General features: G+C 41.5%; 1 protein-coding gene across 2 annotated transcripts in view; it reads left to right on the top strand.

The window, feature by feature from the left end:
* Nucleotides 1-26,405, top strand: part of LOC131953998 (syntaxin) — a 43,692-nt gene that overhangs the window by 14,702 nt on the left and 2,585 nt on the right. Inside the window, exons 4-10 of one of the 2 annotated variants that reach the window (XM_059317458.1) lie at nt 1,389-1,463; nt 12,480-12,553; nt 16,045-16,153; nt 17,252-17,325; nt 21,518-21,655; nt 22,119-22,229; nt 22,551-23,384. In XM_059317458.1, the coding sequence (XP_059173441.1) occupies nt 1,389-1,463; nt 12,480-12,553; nt 16,045-16,153; nt 17,252-17,325; nt 21,518-21,655; nt 22,119-22,229; nt 22,551-22,628 (659 nt within the window). In that variant the 3' untranslated portion in view covers nt 22,629-23,384. Of the gene's footprint in view, nt 1-1,388; nt 1,464-12,479; nt 12,554-16,044; nt 16,154-17,251; nt 17,326-21,517; nt 21,656-22,118; nt 22,230-22,550; nt 23,385-26,405 lie in introns of those variants that run through there. The other variant, XM_059317459.1, reaches the window with a different exon arrangement.

The raw sequence follows: 26,405 nt of genomic DNA, 5'->3' as shown, positions 1-26,405 counted from the left end.
ACTGTTTACATCATCCACATAGACACTGTTTACATCATCCACATAGACACTGTTTACATAATCAACATAGACACACCCACCTAGACACTGTTTACATCATCAACATAGACACACTCACCTAGACACTGTTTACATCATCAACATAGACACTGTTTACATCATCAACATAGACACACTCACCTAGACACTGTTTACATCTTCACATAGACACTGTTTACATCATCCACATAGACACACTCACCTAGACACTGTTTACATCATCCACATAGACACACTCACCTAGACACTGTTTACATAATCAACATAGACACACTCACCTAGACACTGTTTACATCATCCACATAGACACTGTTTACATCATCAACATAGACACTGTTTACATCATCCACATAGACACACCCACATAGACACTGTTTACATCATCCACATAGACACTGTTTACATCATCAACATAGACACACTCACCTAGACACTGTTTACATCATCCACATAGACACTGTTTACATCATCCACATAGACACACTCACTTAGACACTGTTTACATCATCCACATAGACACACTCACCTAGACACTGTTTACATAATCAACATAGACACACTCACCTAGACACTGTTTACATCATCCACATAGACACTGTTTACATCATCAACATAGACACTGTTTACATCATCCACATAGACACACCCACATAGACACTGTTTACATCATCCACATAGACACACCCACCTAGACACTGTTTACATCATCAACATAGACACACCCACCTAGACACTGTTTACATCATCAACATAGACACACCCACCTAGACACTGTTTACATCATCAACATAGACACTGTTTACATCATCCACATAGACACACTCACCTAGACACTGTTTACATCATCAACATAGACACACTCACCTAGACACTGTTTACATCATCCACATAGACACACCCACCTAGACACTGTTTACATCATCCACATAGACACTCAACAGTGTCAACCAGCTGTTGAACTATGTTTTCAATCACTCATCCACTTGTTGAACAATGTTTTCAATCACTCATCCACTTTTGGAATAATTTTTTTCAATCACTCATCCACTTGTTGAACTTTGTTTTCAATCACTCATCCACTTGTTGAATAATTTTTTTCAATCACTCAACCAGCTGTTGAATTATGTTTTCAATCACTCATCCGGCTGTTTAATTATGTTTTCAATCACTCATTCAGTTGTTGAATTATGTTTTCAATCACTCATCCACCTGTTGAATTATGTTTTCATTCACTCAACCTGCTGCATCGAGAGTAAAATAAGTGACAAACCACCCCCTTCACATAATGTAATTGTGGTATTTAAAAAAAAACATCACAACTGAGTTGGATGTGTGTTGTTGTATTTCAGAAATGAAAGAGGAACTGGAAGAGTTGATGTCAGAAATAAAAAAGAATGCAAATAAAGTGAGGGCTAAATTAAAAGGTAATTTTTTTTTACTTTTACCTACTCAGGGTAACATCACATCACAGCAACAGCTATCATCACATCACACAACAACAGCTAATGTCACATCACAAAACAGCTAACATCACATCACACAACAACAGCTAACATCACATCACACAACAACAGCTAACATCACATCACACAACAACAGCTAACATCACATCACACAACAGCTAACATCACACAACAACAGCTAACATCACATCGCACAACAGCTAACATCACATCACACAACAACAGCTAACATCACATCACACAACAGCTAACATCACATCACACAACAGCTAACATTACATCACACAATAATAGCTAACATCACATCACACAACAACAGCTCACATCACACAACAACAGCTAACATCATATCACACAACAGCTAACATCAAATCACACAACAACAGCTAACATCAAATCACACAACAACAGCTAACATCACATCACACAACAACAGCTAACATCACATCACACAACAGCTAACATCAAATCACACAACAACAGCTAACATCATATCACACAACAGCTAACATCAAATCACACAACAACAGCTAACATCAAATCACACAACAACAGCTAACATCAAATCACACAACAACAGCTAACATCACATCACACAACAACAGCTAACATCACATCACACAACAGCTAACATCAAATCACACAACAACAGCTAACATCAAATCACACAACAGCTAACATCACATCACACAACAGCTAACATCACACAACAGCTAACATCAAATCACACAACAACAGCTAACATCAAATCACACAACAGCTAACATCACATCACACAACAACAGCTAACATCACACAACAACAGCTAACATCACATCACACAACAACAGCTAACATCACATCACACAACAGCTAACATCACACAACAACAGCTAACATCACATCGCACAACAGCTAACATCACATCACACAACAACAGATAACATCACATCACACAACAGCTAACATCACATCACACAACAGCTAACATTACATCACACAATAATAGCTAACATCACATCACACAACAACAGCTCACATCACACAACAACAGCTAACATCATATCACACAACAGCTAACATCAAATCACACAACAACAGCTAACATCAAATCACACAACAACAGCTAACATCACATCACACAACAACAGCTAACATCACATCACACAACAGCTAACATCAAATCACACAACAACAGCTAACATCATATCACACAACAGCTAACATCAAATCACACAACAACAGCTAACATCAAATCACACAACAACAGCTAACATCAAATCACACAACAACAGCTAACATCACATCACACAACAACAGCTAACATCACATCACACAACAGCTAACATCAAATCACACAACAACAGCTAACATCAAATCACACAACAGCTAACATCACATCACACAACAGCTAACATCACACAACAGCTAACATCAAATCACACAACAACAGCTAACATCAAATCACACAACAGCTAACATCACATCACACAACAACAGCTAACATCACACAACAACAGCTAACATCACATCACACAACAACAGCTAACATTACATCACACAACAGCTAACATCAAATCACACAACAACAGCTAACATCAAATCACACAACAGCTAACATCACATCACACAACAGCTAACATCACATCACACAACAGCTAACATCACATCACACAACAACAGCTAACATTACATCACACAACAGCTAACATCACATCACACAACAGCTACCATCACAACACACAACAGCTAACATCACATCACACAACAACAGCTAACATCACATCACACAACAGCTAACATCATATCACACAACAGCTAACATCAAATCACACAACAACAGCTAACACCAAGTCACACAACAGCTAACATCAAATCACACAACAACAGCTAACATCACATCACACAACAACAGCTAACATCACATCACACAACAACAGCTAACATTACATCACACAACAGCTAACATCACATCACACAACAACAGCTAACATCACATCACACAACAGCTAACATCAAATCACACAACAGCTAACATCACATCACACAACAGCTAACACCAAGTCACACAACAACAGCTAACATCAAATCACACAACAGCTAACATCACATCACACAACAACAGCTAACATCACATCACACAACAGCTAACATCAAATCACACAACAACAGCTAACATCAAATCACACAACAGCTAACATCACATCACACAACAGCTAACATCACACAACAACAGCTAACATCACATCACACAACAGCTAACATCACATCACACAACAACAGCTAACATCACATCACACAACAGCTAACATCACATCACACCACAACTGCTAACATCACACAACAACAGCTAACATCACACAACAACAGCTAACATCACACAACAGCTAACATCACATCACACAACAGCTAACATCACATCACACAACAACAGCTAACATCACATCACACAACAACAGCTAACATCAAATCACACAACAGCTAACATCACATCACACAACAGCTAACAGCACATCACACAACAACAGCTAACATCACACAACAGCTAACATCACATCACACAACAACAGCTAACATCACATCACACAACAGCTAACATCACATCACACAACAACAGTTAACATCACACAACAGCTAACATCACATCACACAACAACAGCTAACATCACATCACACAACAGCTAACATCACATCACACAACAACAGCTAACATCACATCACACAACAGCTAACAGCACATCACACAACAACAGCTAACATCACACAACAGCTAACATCACATCACACAACAACAGCTAACATCACATCACACAACAGCTAACATCACATCACACAACAGCTAACATCACATCACACAACAACAGCTAACATCACATCACACAACAACTAACATCACATCACACAACAGATAACATCACATCACACAACAACAGCTAACATCACATCACACAACAGCTAACATCACATCACACAACAACAGCTAACATCACATCACACAACAACAGCTACCATCAAATCACACAACAACAGCTAACATTACATCACACAACAACAGCTAACATCACATCACACAACAGCTAACATCACATCACACAACAGCTAACATCAAATCACACAACAACAGCTAACATCAAATCACACAACAGCTAACATTACATCACACAACAACAGCTAACATCACATCACATAACAACAGCTAACATCACATCACACAACAACAGCTAACATTACATCACACAACAACAGCTAACATCACATCACACAACAGCTAACATCACATCACACAACAGCTAACATCACATCACACAACAGCTAACATCACATCACACAACAACAGCTAACATCACATCACACAACAGCTAACATCAAATCACACAACAACAGCTAACATCAAATCACACAACAACAGCTAACATTACATCACACAACAACAGCTAACATCACATCACATAACAACAGCTAACATCACATCACACAACAACAGCTAACATCACATCACACAACAACAGCTAACATCACATCACACAACAGCTAACATTACATCACACAACAGCTAACATCACATCACACAACAACAGCTAACATCAAATCACACAACAACAGCTAACATTACATCACACAACAACAGCTAACATCACATCACATAACAACAGCTAACATCACATCACACAACAACAGCTAACATCACATCACATCACACAACAGCTAACATTACATCACACAACAACAGCTAACATCACATCACACAACAGCTAACATCAAATCACACAACAACAGCTAACATCAAATCACACAACAGCTAACATTACATCACACAACAGCTAACATCACATCACACAACAACAGCTAACATCACATCACACAACAGCTAACATCAAATCACACAACAACAGCTAACATTACATCACACAACAACAGCTAACATCACATCACACAACAACAGCTAACATCACATCACACAACAACAGCTAACATCACATCACACAACAACAGCTAACATCACATCACACAACAGCTAACATTACATCACACAACAGCTAACATCACATCACACAACAACAGCTAACATCACATCACACAACAGCTAACATCAAATCACACAGCAACAGCTAACATCAAATCACACAACAACAGCTAACATTACATCACACAACAACAGCTAACATCACATCACATAACAACAGCTAACATCACATCACACAACAACAGCTAACATCACATCACACAACAACAGCTAACATCACATCACACAACAACAGCTAACATCACATCACACAACAGCTAACATCAAATCACACAACAACAGCTAACATCACATCACACAACAGCTAACATCACATCACACAACAGCTAACATCACATCACACAACAGCTAACAGCACATCACACAACAACAGCTAACATCACATCACACAGCTACAGTTTACATCACCCTCTACCCATTGTTTGATTGTTTTTTTGAGCTGGGGGTCTGTAGTGATTTACTGGCCAAGTGTCAGTCCCTTCATGTGGGTAGTTGTTTAACTCCGACAGAAAGCCAGTCCCTACATTTGGGTAGTTGTTTAACTCCGACAGAAAGCCAGTCCCTACATTTGGGTAGTTGTTTAACTCCGACAGAAAGCCAGTCCCTACACGCCAGGATCCCGCCAGCCACTAAGGGTGTCAGTGGGGAGGTGAAGTTGATGGCTGGCTCACTGCTTGCTGCCACACCCTCGGCCCACCGCTCAGTGACTCGCGTCTCTCAGTGGGTTAAGACGCCTCGCATTGATTTTTCTTTCAGTGGAGGCAAGGTGCAGGGCAGCGCCATTCATTCCTGAGCCGGTCAGTTCTCCTCTACCCCTTTCACCTCCCCCTCCCCCTCTTCTCACCAGGTCAGCACCAGTCATCTGTGACTGGTCTTTGTCGTCTGACGATGCTCTGACATGTCGTGACAGTGTGACAGGGCAGTGGCATGTCACAGCCGTTTGTGACAATGTACCAACATAGGTTGTTGGTACAGCAGTACAGGACACATAGGTTTTTGGTACAGCAGTAGAGGACACAGATTGTTGGTACAACAGTAGAGGACACATAGGTTGTTGGTACAACAGTAGAGGACACATAGGTTGTTGGTACAGCAGGCAGTAGAGGACACATAGGTTGTTGGTACAGCAGTAGAGGACACATAGGTTGTTGGTACAGCAGTAGAGGACACATAGGTTGTTGGTACAACAGTAGAGGACACATAGGTTGTTGGTACAGCAGTAGAGGACACATAGGTTGTTGGTACAGCAGTAGAGGACACATAGGTTGTTGGTACAACAGTAGAGGACACATAGGTTGTTGGTACAACAGTAGAGGACACATAGGTTGTTGGTACAACAGTAGAGGACACATAGGTTGTTGGTACAGCAGTAGAGGACACATAGGTTGTTGGTACAACAGTAGAGGACACATAGGTTGTTGGTACAGCAGTAGAGGACACATAGGTTGTTGGTACAACAGTAGAGAACACATAGGTTGTTGGTACAGCAGTAGAGGACACATAGGTTGTTGGTACAGCAGTAGAGGACACATAGGTTGTTGGTACAGCAGTAGAGGACACATAGGTTGTTGGTACAGCAGTAGAGGACACATAGGTTGTTGGTACAACAGTAGAGGACACATAGGTTGTTGGTACAGCAGTAGAGGACACATAGGTTGTTGGTACAGCAGTAGAGAACACATAGGTTGTTGGTACAACAGTAGAGGACACATAGGTTGTTGGTACAGCAGTAGAGGACACATAGGTTGTTGGTACAGCAGTAGAGGACACATAGGTTGTTGGTACAGCAGTAGAGGACACATAGGTTGTTGGTACAGCAGTAGAGGACACATAGGTTGTTGGTACAACAGTAGAGGACACATAGGTTGTTGGTACAGCAGTAGAGGACACATAGGTTGTTGGTACAACAGTAGAGGACACATAGGTTGTTGGTACAGCAGTAGAGGACACATAGGTTGTTGGTACAGCAGTAGAGGACACATAGGTTGTTGGTACAACAGTAGAGGACACATAGGTTGTTGGTACAGCAGTAGAGGACACATAGGTTGTTGGTACAACAGTAGAGGACACATAGGTTGTTGGTACAGCAGTAGAGGACACATAGGTTGTTGGTACAGCAGGCAGTAGAGGACACATAGGTTGTTGGTACAGCAGGCAGTAGAGGACACATAGGTTGTTGGTACAGCAGTAGAGGACACAAAGGTTGTTGGTACAGCAGTAGAGGACACATAGGTTGTTGGTACAGCAGTAGAGGACACATAGGTTGTTGGTACAGCAGTAGAGGACACATAGGTTGTTGGTACAGCAGTAGAGGACACATAGGTTGTTGGTACAGCAGTAGAGGACACATAGGTTGTTGGTACAACAGTAGAGGACACATAGGTTGTTGGTACAGCAGGCAGTAGAGGACACATAGGTTGTTGGTACAACAGTAGAGGACACATAGGTTGTTGGTACAGCAGTAGAGGACACATAGGTTGTTGGTACAACAGTAGAGGACACATAGGTTGTTGGTACAGCAGTAGAGGACACATAGGTTGTTGGTACAACAGTAGAGGACACATAGGTTGTTGGTACAGCAGTAGAGGACACATAGGTTGTTGGTACAGCAGTAGAGGACACATAGGTTGTTGGTACAACAGTAGAGGACACATAGGTTGTTGGTACAGCAGTAGAGGACACATAGGTTGTTGGTACAGCAGTAGAGGACACATAGGTTGTTGGTACAACAGTAGAGGACACATAGGTTGTTGGTACAACAGTAGAGGACACATAGGTTGTTGGTACAGCAGGCAGTAGAGGACACATAGGTTGTTGGTACAGCAGGCAGTAGAGGACACATAGGTTGTTAGTACAGCAGTAGAGGACACATAGGTTGTTGGTACAACAGTAGAGGACACATAGGTTGTTGGTACAACAGTAGAGGACACATAGGTTGTTGGTACAGCAGGCAGTAGAGGACACATAGGTTGTTGGTACAGCAGGCAGTAGAGGACACATAGGTTGTTAGTACAGCAGTAGAGGACACATAGGTTGTTGGTACAGCAGTAGAGGACACATAGGTTGTTGGTACAGCAGTAGAGGACACATAGGTTGTTGGTACAGCAGTAGAGGACACATAGGTTGTTGGTACAACAGTAGAGGACAGGTTGTTGGTACAGCAGGCAGTAGAGGACACATAGGTTGTTGGTACAGCAGTAGAGGACACATAGGTTGTTGGTACAACAGTAGAGGACACATAGGTTGTTGGTACAGCAGGCAGTAGAGGACACATAGGTTGTTGGTACAGCAGTAAAGGATATATTAGCTGACACTTGTAGTATCACCTTTGACTGCAATAATCCCAGCTCAAATCAATGCGACCATCTGTTATGCTACACGCGACAGCTCATTGTTTACACACACACACAGCTTATCACGTGACTAGAAGCCTAGCACCAAATAGTGTTGTGATGTGAATCAAGCCCTTGAGGCGGATGTTTGGATGAGGCGCCGTACGGGCGGTATCTGTGAGTTCTCCCGTAGACCGAATGCTTCTGTAGGTGTACCGCACGGGATCATGTCCAGTCCTTGAGATCAATCTTTGCTACCTCACTCACTTTACTTACAGCTGACGTTTGAACGTTCTCGTATACGTAGTTTAGGGCAAGGATTGTAATCGTGTACAAAATCGGAAGCCCCCTTCCCCCCGTTACACCTTCCTGAGTTATAAAAACCCAGTTTTGCAATCTTTCTCTCTATATTTGTCTATGCCTGGGTGTGTGTTAACACGTTGAGTACCGATTCAGTTTGTGGGACGACATTTCTAACAAAATTATATGTAGGTTTTCATCTTATTTTGAGCGATTTCCGGTAACAGGAAGAAATATTTTACTCTGTCTGATTTGGCAAAAATCTAGAGAATTCGATACTTTTCAAAATACTGTTCTCATAAAAAATATTTTGTAAGAACTTTTCACCTCTGTATTTTCTGACAGAAAAGTGAGCTCTCATTAACTTAATTGCCGTTACCATCCCCTGAGTGTCATTCAACCCTTACTCTAGGACACGGGGAGACGTTACAATTTAGGGGAGCTCACTTCCGCTTTGTTGTCCTGAGCAAAAAATTAGCCTCTGTCAATGTAGGGTAGAGTAGGACAACAATGATCGCGTGACGATCACACGGTCACGTGATGGTCACACATGACTCGCGTGATGGTCACACATGACTCACGTGATGGTCACACATGACTCACGTGATGGTCACACATGACTCACGTGATGGTCACACATGACTCACGCGGTCACGTGACATCTATTCAAGCTGTTGGTTTGTAGCAAGTGATAAGCGTTCATCCATACATGACGTCACGCCATGGTGGGACTGGCTGACTTCGATTAGTTTCGTCAAGGAGGGGGTGGTGCTTGAGTGATGGGGCGTACAATGTTTCTCTCAACATGATCAAAACTTTGTACGAGTTTTTGGGTGCAGGGTGGATTTTTGTGTGGAGTGGATTTTTTTTGCGTCGTTTTATCTCGGTCTTGCAATTTTTTAACTTTCACGAATACGGAGTGTAGAGAAAATATTGTTAACATGCAGAAAAGTTGTATGAAATTTGAATCCGTTTGGCCGTTTAACACCTCCACGTTCTATCTTATACCGAATAGAACGAATGCGTTGTAATCGTGTCAAAATCTAAATCCAGATTTTGACAGATGTTGACGGGTGAGTTTTCTCATCCTGTCCGTGTGTGTCTTCAAACACAATAACTTGAGTACCATTTCAGTTATGTTAACCTAATTTCCTATTTAAGTATTACATCACATTTGTAGTTTTCTATCAACTTTTGAGCGATTTTCGGTTACCGGAAGTGATACGTATTCTCCTTCTGGTATTTAAAGCTGACAGCATGAGTACCGCTAGAATAGGGAGACAAAATGGCAAGTGTATACAATATATTGTATGCGAAAGCTCATTTCAATTTTTGTATGCTTTCCGGTAACTGGAAGTGGTATGTTGCCTCTAGACCGACTAGACACGTGTGCTGTAGGCCAGTTGTCTCCACTGGACGTTAGTCACCCCCAGAGGTCGAGGGGCGGGCGACCATTGATTTTTACGTCTGTACGGCTCATACCAATATATACAGGGGCCACACTATACCATCACCACATCAACCAACCACATCAACCAACCACAACCACATACCACAACCAATTTATCCTTCCTCATCACATAATTACTTATTGACGCTTGTTTTGTGTACACAACACCCACACACCTTCCCACACACGACCATATCGCGTGGACGTAACTACCACACCCACACAGCTTCCCACACTTTCCCCCACACGACCATATCTTGTGTACGTTACCACCAAGCTAAATATCTGACAAGTATTTTCCTGATCTATTTTTAGCGTATCTGCTATAAATGTTTTTTTAAGACGATCGATATTTTCTTATATCAAATTAGTTTCAAGGAGAAATATCCTGGGCGCTCACACACAACCAGGCACACGATGCATATACACGCACACACTCACTCGAGTGGGAGTCCCACCCCCATTTTTGTAACCCACACAACTGCTGTCCCCCACACCCACACAACTGCTGTCCCCCACACCCACACAACTGCTGTCCCCCACAGCCACACAACTGCTGTCCCCCACACCCACACAACTGCTGTCCCCTACACCCACACAACTGCTGTCCCCTACACCCACACAACTGCTGTCCCCCACACCCACACAACTGCTGTCCCCCACACCCACACAACTGCTGTCACCCACAGCCACACAACTGCTGTCCCCCACAGCCACACAACTGCTGTCCCCCACATCCAAGTGCTGTGATATTTCTCTGTCCTGACCTCGGCCGTCCCAAGCAGTAGTTGAATGACTGACCGCCCGTGTTGCTTGCCGTGTACCGTTGCTTGCCGTGTACCGGGGCTGGTGCTACGGTCTCTCGCTGGTCCTTGGTGGGAACAGCTGCATTTTTACTTACCCTTTTTACGACCCTTGTTTGATGGGGTCCCTGTTTAACATGACCCTTGTTTAATGGGGTCCCTGTTTAACATGACCCTTGTTAAATGAGGTCCCTGTTTAAGGGGGTCCTTGTTTAACACGACCTTTGTTTAATGGGGTCCCTGTTTAACATGACCCTTGTTTAATGTGGTCCCTGTTTAAGGGGGTCCTTTTTTAACATGACCCTTGTTAAATGAGGTCCCTGTTTAAGGGGGTCCTTGTTTAACATGGCCTTTGTTTAATGGGGTCCCTGTTTAACATGACCCTTGTTTAATGGGGTCCCTGTTTAACATGGCCTTTGTTTAATGGGGTCCTTGTTTAACATGACCCTTGTTTAATGGGGTCCCTGTTTAACATGACCCTTGTTTAATGGGGTCCCTGTTTAACATGACCCTTGTTAAATGAGGTCCCTGTTTAAGGGGGTCCTTGTTTAACACGACCTTTGTTTAATGGGGTCCCTGTTTAACATGACCCTTGTTTAATGTGGTCCCTGTTTAAGGGGGTCCTTTTTTAACATGACCCTTGTTAAATGAGGTCCCTGTTTAAGGGGGTCCTTGTTTAACATGGCCTTTGTTTAATGGGGTCCCTGTTTAACATGGCCTTTGTTTAATGGGGTCCTTGTTTAACATGACCCTTGTTTAATGGGGTCCCTGTTTAACATGACCCTTGTTTAATGGGGTCCTTGTTTAACATGACCCTTGTTTAATGGGGTCCTTGTTTAACATGACCCTTGTTTAATGGGGTCCCTGTTTAACATGACCCTTGTTTAACATGACCCCTGTTTAATGGGGTCCTTGTTTAACATGGCCTTTGTTTAATGGGGTCCTTGTTTAACACGACCTTTGTTTAATGGGGTCCCTGATTAACATGACCCCTGTTTAATGGGGTCCTTGTTTAACACGACCTCTGTATAATGTTTAACATGACCCTGGTTTGACATGGTGACATTTTGTTTGAATGGTTTGTTTCAGTGATAGAACAGAACATTGAACAAGAAGAGCACACAAACAAGTCATCTGCTGATCTCAGAATTAGGAAAACTCAAGTAAGTTCTCTAGTCCAATATTGGCAATTACAATAGAACAGAACATTGAACAAGAAGAGCACACAAACAAGTCATCTGCTGATCTCAGAATTAGGAAAACTCAAGTAAGTTCTCTAGTCCAATATTGGCAATTACAATAGAACAGAACATTGAACAAGAAGAGCACACAAACAAGTCATCTGCTGATCTCAGAATTAGGAAAACTCAAGTAAGTTCTCTAGTCCAATATTGGCAATTACAACTGGGGTAGGTACACGATGATAGCTTTAGGTTGGCTCTCATACCTGTAGGTCGCTACATGGGGGGGGGGGGGGGGGGGGGGGGGGCTACATGTGTCGGTTACATGAGGTCTGTAGTTTGGCTACATGGGGTGGCTACATGAGATCTGTAGTTTGGCTACATGGGGTGGCTACATGAGGTCTGTAGTTTGGCTACATGAGGTGGCTACATGGGGTGGCTACATGAGGTCTGTAGTTTGGCTACATGAGGTCTGTAGTTTGGCTACATGAGGTCTGTAGTTTGGCTACATGAGGTCTGTAGTTTGGCTACATGAGGTCTGTAGTTTGGCTACATGAGGTCTGTAGTTTGGCTACATGGGGTGGCTACATGAGATCTGTAGTTTGGCTACATGGGGTGGCTACATGAGGTCTGTAGTTTGGCTACATGAGGTCTGTAGTTTGGCTACATGAGGTCTGTAGTTTGGCTACATGGGGTGGCTACATGAGGTCTGTAGTTTGGCTACATGTGGTCTGTAGTTTGGCTACATGGGGTGGCTACATGAGGTCTGTAGTTTGGCTACATGAGGTCTGTAGTTTGGCTACATGAGGTCTGTAGTTTGGCTACATGAGGTCTGTAGTTTGGCTACATGAGGTCTGTAGTTTGGCTACATGAGGTCTGTAGTTTGGCTACATGAGGTCTGTAGTTTGGCTACATGGGGTGGCTACATGAGATCTGTAGTTTGGCTACATGGGGTGGCTACATGAGGTCTGTAGTTTGGCTACATGAGGTCTGTAGTTTGGCTACATGAGGTCTGTAGTTTGGCTACATGGGGTGGCTACATGAGGTCTGTAGTTTGGCTACATGTGGTCTGTAGTTTGGCTACATGGGGTGGCTACATGAGGTCTGTAGTTTGGCTACATGAGATCTGTAGTTTGGCTACATGGGGTGGCTACATGAGATCTGTAGTTTGGCTACATGAGGTGGCTACATGGGGTGGCTACATGAGTTCTGTAGTTTGGCTACATGAGGTCTGTAGTTTGGCTACATGAGGTCTGTAGTTTGGCTACATGGGGTGGCTACATGAGGTCTGTAGTTTGGCTACATGTGGTCTGTAGTTTGGCTACATGGGGTGGCTACATGAGGTCTGTAGTTTGGCTACATGAGGTCTGTAGTTTGGCTACATGAGGTCTGTAGTTTGGCTACATAAGGTGGCTACATGAGGTCTGTAGTTTGGCTACATGAGGTCTGTAGTTTGGCTACATGGGGTGGCTACATGAGGTCTGTAGTTTGGCTACATGTGGTCTGTAGTTTGGCTACATGGGGTGGCTACATGAGGTCTGTAGTTTGGCTACATGAGGTCTGTAGTTTGGCTACATGAGGTCTGTAGTTTGGCTACATAAGGTGGCTACATGAGGTCTGTAGTTTATCTACATGAGGTCTGTAGTTTGGCTACATGAGATCTGTAGTTTGGCTACATGAGATCTGTAGTTTGGCTACATGGGGTGGCTACATGAGGTCTGTAGTTTATCTACATGAGGTCTGTAGTTTGGCTACATAAGGTGGCTATATAAGGTCTGTAGTTTATCTACATGAGGTCTGTAGTTTGGCTACATAAGGTGGCTATATAAGGTCTGTAGTTTGGCTACATGAGGTCTGTAGTATGGCTACATAAGGTGGCTACATGAGGTCTGTAGTTTGGCTACATAAGGTGGCTACATGAGGTCTGTAGTTTGGCTACATGAGGTCTGTAGTTTGGCTACATGGGGTGGCTTCATGAGGTCTGTAGTTTGGCTACATAAGGTGGCTACATGAGATCTGTAGTTTGGCTACATGAGGTCTGTAGTTTGGCTACATGAGGTCTGTAGTATGGCTACATGGGGTGGCTACATGAGGTCTGTAGTATGGCTACATGGGGTGGCTACATGAGGTCTGTAGTATGGCTACATGGGGTCTGTAGTTTGGCTACATGAGGTCTGTAGTATGGCTACATGAGGTGGCTACATGAGGTCTGTAGTATGGCTACATGGGGTGGCTACATGAGGTCTGTAGTTTGGCTACATGTGGTCTGTAGTTTGGCTACATGGGGTGGCTACATGAGGTCTGTAGTTTGGCTACATGAGGTCTGTAGTTTGGCTACATGAGGTCTGTAGTTTGGCTACATGAGATCTGTAGTTTGGCTACATGGGGTGGCTACATGAGATCTGTAGTTTATTTACATGAGGTCTGTAGTCTGGCTACATGAGGTCTGTAGTTTGGCTACATGAGGTGGCTACATGAGGTCTGTAGTTTGGCTACATGGGGTGGCTACATGAGGTCTGTAGTTTGGCTACATGAGGTCTGTAGTCTGGCTACATGAGGTCTGTAGTTTGGCTACATAAGGTGGCTATATAAGGTCTGTAGTTTATCTACATGAGGTCTGTAGTTTGGCTACATAAGGTGGCTATATAAGGTCTGTAGTTTGGCTACATGAGGTCTGTAGTATGGCTACATAAGGTGGCTACATGAGGTCTGTAGTTTGGCTACATAAGGTGGCTACATGAGGTCTGTAGTTTGGCTACATGAGGTCTGTAGTTTGGCTACATGAGGTGGCTACATGAGGTCTGTAGTTTGGCTACATGAGGTGGCTACATGAGGTCTGTAGTTTGGCTACATAAGGTGGCTACATGAGGTCTGTAGTATGGCTACATAAGGTGGCTACATGAGGTCTGTAGTTTGGCTACATAAGGTGGCTACATGAGGTCTGTAGTTTGGCTACATGAGGTCTGTAGTTTGGCTACATGGGGTGGCTTCATGAGGTCTGTAGTTTGGCTACATAAGGTGGCTACATGAGATCTGTAGTTTGGCTACATGAGGTCTGTAGTTTGGCTACATGAGGTCTGTAGTATGGCTACATGGGGTGGCTACATGAGGTCTGTAGTATGGCTACATGGGGTGGCTACATGAGGTCTGTAGTATGGCTACATGGGGTGGCTACATGAGGTCTGTAGTATGGCTACATGAGGTGGCTACATGAGGTCTGTAGTATGGCTACATGGGGTGGCTACATGAGGTCTGTAGTATGGCTACATGAGGTGGCTACATGAGGTCTGTAGTATGGCTACATGAGGTGGCTACATGAGGTCTGTAGTATGGCTACATGGGGTGGCTACATGAGGTCTGTAGTATGGCTACATGAGGTGGCTACATGAGGTGGCTACATAAGGTGGCTACATGAGGTCTGTAGTTTGGCTACATGAGGTCTGTAGTATGGCTAACCATCTGTTGTGTTTCAGCATGCCACCTTATCCCGTAAGTTTGTGGAGGTGATGAATGACTACAATGCTTGCCAGATTGACTACAGAGAGAGGTGCAAGGGCCGCATCAAACGACAGCTTGCTATCAGTAGGTCATTCTTGTCTCTCAGCTTGCTATCAGTAGGTCATTCTTGCCTCTCAGCTTGCTATCAGTAGGTCATTCTTGTCTCTCAGCTTGCTATCAGTAGGTCATTCTTGTCTCTCAGCTTGCTATCAGTAGGTCATTCTTGTATCTCATCTTGCTATCAGTAGGTCATTCTTGTCTCAGCTTGCTATCAGTAGGCCATTCTTGTCTCTCAGCTTGCTATCAGTAGGTCATTCTTGTATCTCAGCTTGCTATCAGTAGGTCATTCTTGTATCTGTAACCATTTGACAAAACTTAGCCATTGTTGCACACAACTACACATGATCTTTGTATTGTTAAACTTGATGTTATATCAATTGTTTGACCCGCCCTAACTTTATATCAATTGTTTGACCCACCCAACTTTATATTAATTGTTTGACCCACCCTAACTTTATATCAATTGTTTGACCCACCCTAACTTTATATCAATTGTTTGACCCACCCTAACTTTATATCAATTGTTTGACCCACCCTAACTTTATATCAATTGTTTGACCCACCCTAACTTTATATCAATTGTTTGACCCACCCTAACTTTATATCAATTGTTTGACCCACCCTAACTTTATATCAATTGTTTGACCCACCCTAACTTTATATCAATTGTTTGACCCACCCTAACTTTATATCAATTGTTTGACCCACCCTAACTTTATATCAATTGTTTGACCCACCCTAACTTTATATCAAATGTTAGGCCACATTTAACCCACCCTAACTTTATATCAATTGTTTGACCCACCCTAACTTTATATCAATTGTTTGACCCACCCTAACTTTATATCAATTGTTTGACCCACCCTAACTTTATATCAATTGTTTGACCCACCCTAACTTTATATCAATTGTTTGACCCACCCTAACTTTATATCAAATGTTTGACCCACCCTAACTTTATATCAATTGTTTGACCCACCCTAACTTTATATCAATTGTTTGACCCACCCTAACTTTATATCAATTGTTTGACCCACCCTAACTTTATATCAATTGTTTGACCCACCCTAACTTTATATCAAATGTTAGGCCACATTTGACCCACCCTAACTTTTTTTACAGCTGGAAAAACCACAACCAATGAAGAGCTGGAGGACATGATAGAGTCTGGGAACCCAGCCATTTTTACACAGGGGGTACGTACGTACGTCTTGTTGATGGGTGCTGACATTTAATGACATGTTCAGTACACGCTGACATTTGATGACATGTTCAGTACACACAGACATTTGATGACATGTTCAGTACACACTGACATTTGATGACATGTTCAGTACACGCTGACATTTGATGACATGTTCAGTACACACTGACATTTGATGACATGTTCAGTACACACTGACATTTGATGACATGTTCAGTACACACTGACATTTGATGACATGTTCAGTACACACTGACATTTGATGACATGTTGCATACATACTGACATTTGATGACATGTTTAGTACATACTGACATTTGATGACATGTATACTACATGCTGACATTTGATGACATGTTCAGTACATGCTGACATTTGATGACATGTTCAGTACACACTGACATTTGATGACATGTTCAGTACATGCTGACATTTGATGACATGTTCAGTACATGCTGACATTTGATGACATGTTCAGTACATGTTGACATTTGATGACATGTTCAGTACACACTGACATTTGATGACATGTTCAGTACACACTGATATTTGATGACATGTTCAGTACACACTGACATTTGATGACATGTTTAGTACACACTGACATTTGATGACATGTCCAGTACACGCTGACATTTGATGACATGTTCAGTACACACTGACATTTGATGACATGTTCAGTACACACTGACATTTGATGACATGTTCAGTACACACTGACATTTGATGACATGTTCAGTACACACTGACATTTGATGACATGTTCAGTACACACTGACATTTGATGACATGTTCAGTACATGCTGACATTTGATGACATGTTCAGTACACACTGACATTTGATGACATGTTCAGTACACACTGACATTTGATGACATGTTCAGTACACACTGACATTTGATGACATGTTCAGTACACACTGACATTTGATGACATGTTCAGTACATGCTGACATTTGATGACATGTTCAGTACAAGCTGACATTTGATGACATGTTCAGTACATGCTGACATTTGATGACATGTTCAGTACATGTTGACATTTGATGACATGTTCAGTACATGTTGACATTTGATGACATGGTCAGTACACACTGACATTTGATGACATGTTTAGTACATGCTGACATTTGATGACATTTTCAGTACACGCTGACATTTGATGACATGTTCAGTACACACTGACATTTGATGACATGTTCAGTACACACTGACATTTGATGACATGTTGCATACATACTGACATTTGATGACATGTTCAGTACACACTGACATTTGATGACATGTTCAGTACACACTGACATTTGATGACATGTTCAGTACACACTGACATTTGATGACATGTTCAGTACACACTGACATTTGATGACATGTTCAGTACACACTGACATTTGATGACATGTTGCATACATACTGACATTTGATGACATGTTCAGTACACACTGACATTTGATGACATGTTCAGTACATGCTGACATTGGATGACATGTTCAGTACACACTGACATTCGATGACAAGTTCAGTACACACTGACATTTGATGACATGTTCAGTACACACTGACATTTGATGACATGTTCAGTACATGCTGACATTTGATGACATGTTCAGTACATGCTGACATTTGATGACATGTTCAGTACATGCTGACATTTGATGACATGTTCAGTACATGCTGACATTTGATGACATGTTCAGTACATGCTGACATTTGATGACATGTTCAGTACACGCTGACATTTGATGACATGTTCAGTACATGCTGACATTTGATGACATGTTCAGTACATGCTGACATTTGATGACATGTTCAGTACACACTGACATTTGATGACATGTTCAGTACATGCTGACATTTGATGACATGTTCAGTACATGCTGACATTTGATGACATGTTCAGTACATGCTGACATTTGATGACATGTTCAGTACATGCTGACATTTGATGACATGTTCAGTACATGCTGACATTTGATGACATGTTCAGTACACGCTGACATTTGATGACATGTTCAGTACACACTGACATTTGATGACAAGTTCAGTACACACTGACATTTGATGACATGTTCAGTACACACTGACATTTGATGACATGTTCAGTACATGCTGACATTTGATGACATGTTCAGTACATGCTGACATTTGATGACATGTTCAGTACATGCTGACATTTGATGACATGTTCAGTACATGCTGACATTTGATGACATGTTCAGTACATGCTGACATTTGATGACATGTTCAGTACATGCTGACATTTGATGACATGTTCAACACACACTGACATTTGATGACATGTTCAGTACACGCTGACATTTGATGACATGTTCAGTACACACTGACATTTGATGACATGTTCAGTACACACTGACATTTGATGACATGTTGCATACATACTGACATTTGATGACATGTTCAGTACACACTGACATTTGATGACATGTTCAGTACACACTGACATTTGATGACATGTTCAGTACACACTGACATTTGATGACATGTTCAGTACACACTGACATTTGATGACATGTTCAGTACACACTGACATTTGATGACATGTTGCATACATACTGACATTTGATGACATGTTCAGTACACACTGACATTTGATGACATGTTCAGTACATGCTGACATTGGATGACATGTTCAGTACACACTGACATTCGATGACAAGTTCAGTACACACTGACATTTGATGACATGTTCAGTACACACTGACATTTGATGACATGTTCAGTACATGCTGACATTTGATGACATGTTCAGTACATGCTGACATTTGATGACATGTTCAGTACATGCTGACATTTGATGACATGTTCAGTACATGCTGACATTTGATGACATGTTCAGTACATGCTGACATTTGATGACATGTTCAGTACACGCTGACATTTGATGACATGTTCAGTACATGCTGACATTTGATGACATGTTCAGTACATGCTGACATTTGATGACATGTTCAGTACACACTGACATTTGATGACATGTTCAGTACATGCTGACATTTGATGACATGTTCAGTACATGCTGACATTTGATGACATGTTCAGTACATGCTGACATTTGATGACATGTTCAGTACATGCTGACATTTGATGACATGTTCAGTACATGCTGACATTTGATGACATGTTCAGTACACGCTGACATTTGATGACATGTTCAGTACACACTGACATTTGATGACAAGTTCAGTACACACTGACATTTGATGACATGTTCAGTACACACTGACATTTGATGACATGTTCAGTACATGCTGACATTTGATGACATGTTCAGTACATGCTGACATTTGATGACATGTTCAGTACATGCTGACATTTGATGACATGTTCAGTACATGCTGACATTTGATGACATGTTCAGTACATGCTGACATTTGATGACATGTTCAGTACATGCTGACATTTGATGACATGTTCAACACACACTGACATTTGATGACATGTTCAGTACACACTGACATTTGATGACATGTTCAGTACACACTGACATTTGATGACATGTTCAGTACATGCTGACATTTGATGACATGTTCAGTACATGCTGACATTTGATGACATGTTCAGTACATGCTGACATTTGATGACATGTTCAGTACATGCTGACATTTGATGACATGTTCAGTACATGCTGACATTTGATGACATGTTCAGTACATGCTGACATTTGATGACATGTTCAGTACATGCTGACATGACATGTTCAGTACATGCTGACATTTGATGACATGTTCAGTACATGCTGACATTTGATGACATGTTCCGTACATGTTGACATTTGATGACATGTTCAGTACATGCTGACATTTGATGACATGTTCAGTACATGCTGACATTTGATGACATGTTCAGTACATGCTGACATTTGATGACATGTTCAGTACATGCTGACATTTGATGACATGTTCAGTACATGCTGCTGTCCTGTTGATAGATTACTGACCACCATTACATCTTTTATTATTTCAAAATATGGCAAGGGAGACTAGCAAAGAAAAAACAAGAGAAACTCCTTGAATGATGCCAATAAGAGTGCATGGCCTTGCTGTCCAGCAAATGTTTGACTTAGTGTAGGCAAAGATAGTTGCTTGCATCATGCCTTGGGTATATTTGACTCATCAATTTATTGCCATCCTAGCTCTTATGTTTCCTTGAATTTGTTGATCTCAGATTATAATGGAAACACAACAAGCTAAACAAACATTAGCAGATATTGAAGCAAGACATAATGACATCATGAAGCTAGAGACGTCTATACGAGATCTGCATGATATGTTTATGGATATGGCAATGTTGGTGGAGAGCCAGGTAAGATCAGACATTGACCAGTGTAGTGTAAGATGGCCTAGCTGTAGTGTAAGATGGCCAAGCTGTAGTGTAAGATGGCCTAGCTGTAGTGTAAGATGGCCTAGCTGTAGTGTAAGGGCCTAGCTGTAGTGTAAGATGGCCTAGCTGTAGTGTAAGATGGCCTAGCTGTAGTGTAAGATGGCCTAGCTGTAGTGTAAGATGGCCTAGCTGTAGTGTAAGATGGCCTAGCTGTAGTGTAAGATGGCCTAGCTGTAGTGTAAGATGGCCTAGCTGTAGTGTAAGATGGCCTAGCTGTAGTGTAAGGGCCTAGCTGTAGTTTAAGATGGCCTAGCTGTAGTGTAAGATGGCCTAGCTGTAGTGTAAGATGGCCTAGCTGTAGTGTAAGATGGCCTAGCTGTAGTGTAAGATGGCCTAGCTGTAGTGTAAGATGCCCTAGCTGAAATGCCCTAGCTTATTGTTCCAGGGAGAGATGATAGACAGGATTGAATACAATGTGGAGCAAGCTGTAGACTATATAGAGACAGCCAAGATGGACACCAAGAAAGCTGTGAAATACCAGAGCAAAGCTAGGCGGGTAAGTAGACGCGGCTAGTTTGACTTTCAAGCATCTTATATGTTGTCTGTAACTACTGTTAGTAATTAGATAGTGTTTGTAATCAAATCAATGTTTGAACATCCATCTCTGAGTTTAGCATCAATATTTCAACTTAAGACTTGGATAAGTTACCATCTCACTCAAATATAATTAAAAATAAATGTTGTAAACCAATTGCTGTAGTAATGGATGTATCTGTCATGTGCTTTCTATATTTTTATTAGCCAGAATTGTTGTAGCATTCTTATGTTGCCTTCATTTTTGTTGATTGTGTTTTTTATTTCCCTTATTTTATTTCAGAAAAAGATTTTGATAATTGTGTGTATCGTGATCCTACTGGTCATAATAGCCATCATCCTTATTTCAACTCTAGCCTAGTGTAGCATAGAGCAGCCCCAGACAGAACCACTTGCTTGACCGTAGCTTCCATTTTACAAGGCTTGAATTTTTTCTGAGCCCATTGCAGTGGTGCTATGATAAAAAATTCTGTCCATTTTTTTTTTTTACCTTGGGAATATTTTATTTTTATACTAGGTTTTTACTGTAACTTGAATACTGTTGATGTAAGTTGAATTGTCTTTTATAAATCTGTTGATGTTGACAAGAGGCTTAGAAAATGTTGCAGCTAGTCATTGTATTGAGGAGTTTGATGCTCCTGTGGAAGTTATTGTACAGTTTGTATGCATGTTCCCATCATTTGTACACCCTGACCTTTTGCTGTAGAAGCAGATGGGTGGAACCAAACCCCTCCTAAACCTTCTAACAGAAATCCAGTGAGGTGTAGACATCGTCTCCCGCCTCCCCCCACCCACCCATTCTATAAATTCTAGTGAAATGAAGTGGTTGATCTTTGACTTCCATGCCCCAGTCATTGGTTGAACCAGCTGTTCCTTCTATAACTAGCAGCAAGTGGTTTTTGTTAGACACATGTTGATTTGCTTGAGTTCTTTACAGTCCCATGTGGCAGACAGAGAGTTTAGTGTCCATGTTGGCACCAACTAGATGTCTAGTATGTTTATTTACAAGTAGATTCACAACCAGATTTGTAAGATACTCCCAATATAATTTGTGAACATAATATTTATTCAAATGCCTCTGCTGCCTTCACCAGCCTGTGCTTGGGGGGGGGGGGGGGGGGGGGGGGGGGGAGAGAATTGGGCTTTGTTTAGAATGTAACACACAGTGATATTGAAAGAACTTTCAGTGATTATATTACATTATCTTTAGTTCATAAATTTTTGTTTAAAAAAAATTTCTATTTTGAGCATTTTCTGAAAAAAAAATCCCGCTATTTTTATTTATTTATATTATTATTCAGCCAACTAATCACATACATAAAAAACTTCAAACATTTCCTATATATTGCTTTTTGTTTTTCTACCGAATGGAAATATTTTGAAATAATTTTTTCTGTGGTTTTCTTTTTACCTAGCCATACGGGAAATAGTTTCTATGTCAGGCTGTAAAGGGATAAGTAGCACTAATGTATTCAGTCTGTCGGAAATGTTGAATTGCCATTGTGTTCTGTATATAGTAACTGCAGTTTTCTGACTGCTGAATCTGATGAGAAAAGAACAAACTCTTTAGTAGTCTGTAGTGTATGCACAAGTTTGTGTATGCAGTGATAGAACTGCAATATGCACAAGTTTGTGTAGAGTACAGTGATTTCTTTTATAACTTGCTATTGGTTCAAGTGATTTGCTAGTTGATAAAATGTGTACAGTTAGGCCAATCTATTTGCCTAGCTAGTCTTTGGACTTGTTGATGAGATTCTATAGGCCTATACTTCACCCCAAGTTTCAGCATTATTGTGTTCAACCTATCATACAGGTTATCTAATTGAAGATCCAAAAATTGTCAAATTATATTATTTGAAATATCTCAAGCCTAAAGCAAGGTTTGTGTTTCTCTACTTAATCAAGCATTACCTCCCTTACTTAAAAAACCAGAGTTACTGGCCTAAAGGCCTCTTGTATGTGCAATATTCCAGCCTCCATGTTGTGTGCATGCCACTCACTTGATTTCGTTTGTTTACTCTGTCTAGTCTTGACATTTTTATTTACCAAAAATGCACAAAGATTTTTTTTTGTAGGTGGAGTTTCAGTATTAAACCATGTTGTATTTGTTAGGGATAAGTACTAAAGTAGCCTACATGAAATGGGATACTTAGTTTTTAGTCATTCTGTTGAATAAGACCAGTTTGAAAAAAATGCTGGTCATTTGAAAGGACAGAATTTAGGTGTAGGAGGTTGTTGATATTGTTGTATGTTTGAAAGTGAGTTATGGTGGACCACGTATGTCAAGTCTGTGTGATAGAAGTGGACCAAAGCTTGTCATGTCATGTCATACTAGTTGTCATGCCATACAGCTTATCATGCCATGTCATACTAGTTGTCATGCCATACTAGTTGTCATGCCATACAACTGAGGTATTACCAGCTCAAGAATATATTCCATGTTTCTAGTGGGGCTGGCCTTGACATTGTTGTTTTAAGTGTAGCATCAAGGCTGTGAGAGGGCTGGAGACCCTCATGTATTCTTTACTTATTTATCTAAGCAAAATCTGCCCTTTTTTTATACATGTTTTCACCTACACCTCATGTGTATCTACAACCAGTGCAGTCCATACCATATACCATACTAAAGTAAAAACACATTCATTCTTTTGGTCTTCATTGGACCATTTGTGTACATCCCTTATGGTACCATTTGTGTACATCCCTTATGGTACCATTTGTGTACATCCCTTATGGTACCATTTGTGTACATCCCTTATGGTACCATTTGTGTACATCCCTTATAGTACCATTTGTGTACATCCCTTATGGTACCATTTGTGTACATCCCTTATGGTACCATTTGTGTACATCCCTTATGGTACCATTTGTGTACATCCCTTATAGTACCATTTGTGTACATCCCTTATGGTACCATTTGTGTACATCCCTTATGGTACCATTTGTGTACATCCCTTATGGTACCATTTGTGTACATCCCTTATGGTACCATTTGTGTACATCCCTTATAGTACCATTTGTGTACATCCCTTATGGTACCATTTGTGTACATCCCATATGGTACCATTTGTGAACAAAGTACATCCCTTATGGTACCATTTGTGTACGTCCCTTATGGTACCATTTGTGTACGTCCCTTATGGTACCATTTGTGTACATCCCTTATGGTACCATTTGTGTACATCCCTTATGGTACCATTTGTGTACATCCCTTATGGTACCATTTGTGTACATCCCTTATAGTACCATTTGTGTACGTCCCTTATGGTACCATTTGTGTACGTCCCTTATGGTACCATTTGTGTACGTCCCTTATGGTACCATTTGTGTACGTCCCTTATGGTACCATTTGTGTACATCCCTTATGGTACCATTTGTGTACATCCCTTATGGTACCATTTCTTGCATGTTTTAAACTGCTGACTTGACTCTTCCCATGTTTGCTCGATTACAGTGGCCTTATTACATTGACATGACTTAACATTACATTCCTGATGGGTTTTAGTTCATTGACATTAGCCGGGTCTCTAACATATTCCCCCATCCAGTGATTGTAGGACATTCTTCCCCAGTGACAGTAGGACATTCATCCAATGACTAGGACATTCATCCCCAGTGACAGTACGACATTCATCCCCAGTGACAGTAGGACATTCATCCCCAGTGACAGTAGGACATTCATCCCCAGTGACAGTAGGACATTCATCCCCAGTGACAGTAGGACATTCATCCCCAGTGACAGTAGGACATTCATCCCCAGTGACAGTACGACATTCATCCCCAGTGACAGTAGGACATTCATCCCCAGTGACAGTAGGACATTCATCCCCAGTGACAGTAGGACATTCATCCCCAGTGACAGTAGGACATTCATCCCCAGTGACAGTAGGACATTCATCCCCAGTGACAGTAGGACATTCATCCCCAGTGACAGTAGGACATTCATCCCCAGTGACAGTAGGACATTCATCCCCAGTGACAGTACGACATTCATCCCCAGTGACAGTAGGACATTCATCCCCAGTGACAGTAGGACATTCATCCCCAGTGACAGTACGACATTCATCCCCAGTGACAGTACGACATTCATCCCCAGTGACAGTAGGACATTCATCCCCAGTGACAGTAGGACATTCAT

This window comes from Physella acuta, unplaced genomic scaffold (genome assembly GCF_028476545.2).
Source record: "Physella acuta isolate Inbredline_101_S28 unplaced genomic scaffold, ASM2847654v3 ptg000969l, whole genome shotgun sequence".
NCBI classification, from domain to species: domain Eukaryota; kingdom Metazoa; phylum Mollusca; class Gastropoda; family Physidae; genus Physella; species Physella acuta.
Note: the sequence above shows the minus strand (reverse complement) of the source record. Positions and strands in the feature narration are given on the sequence as shown.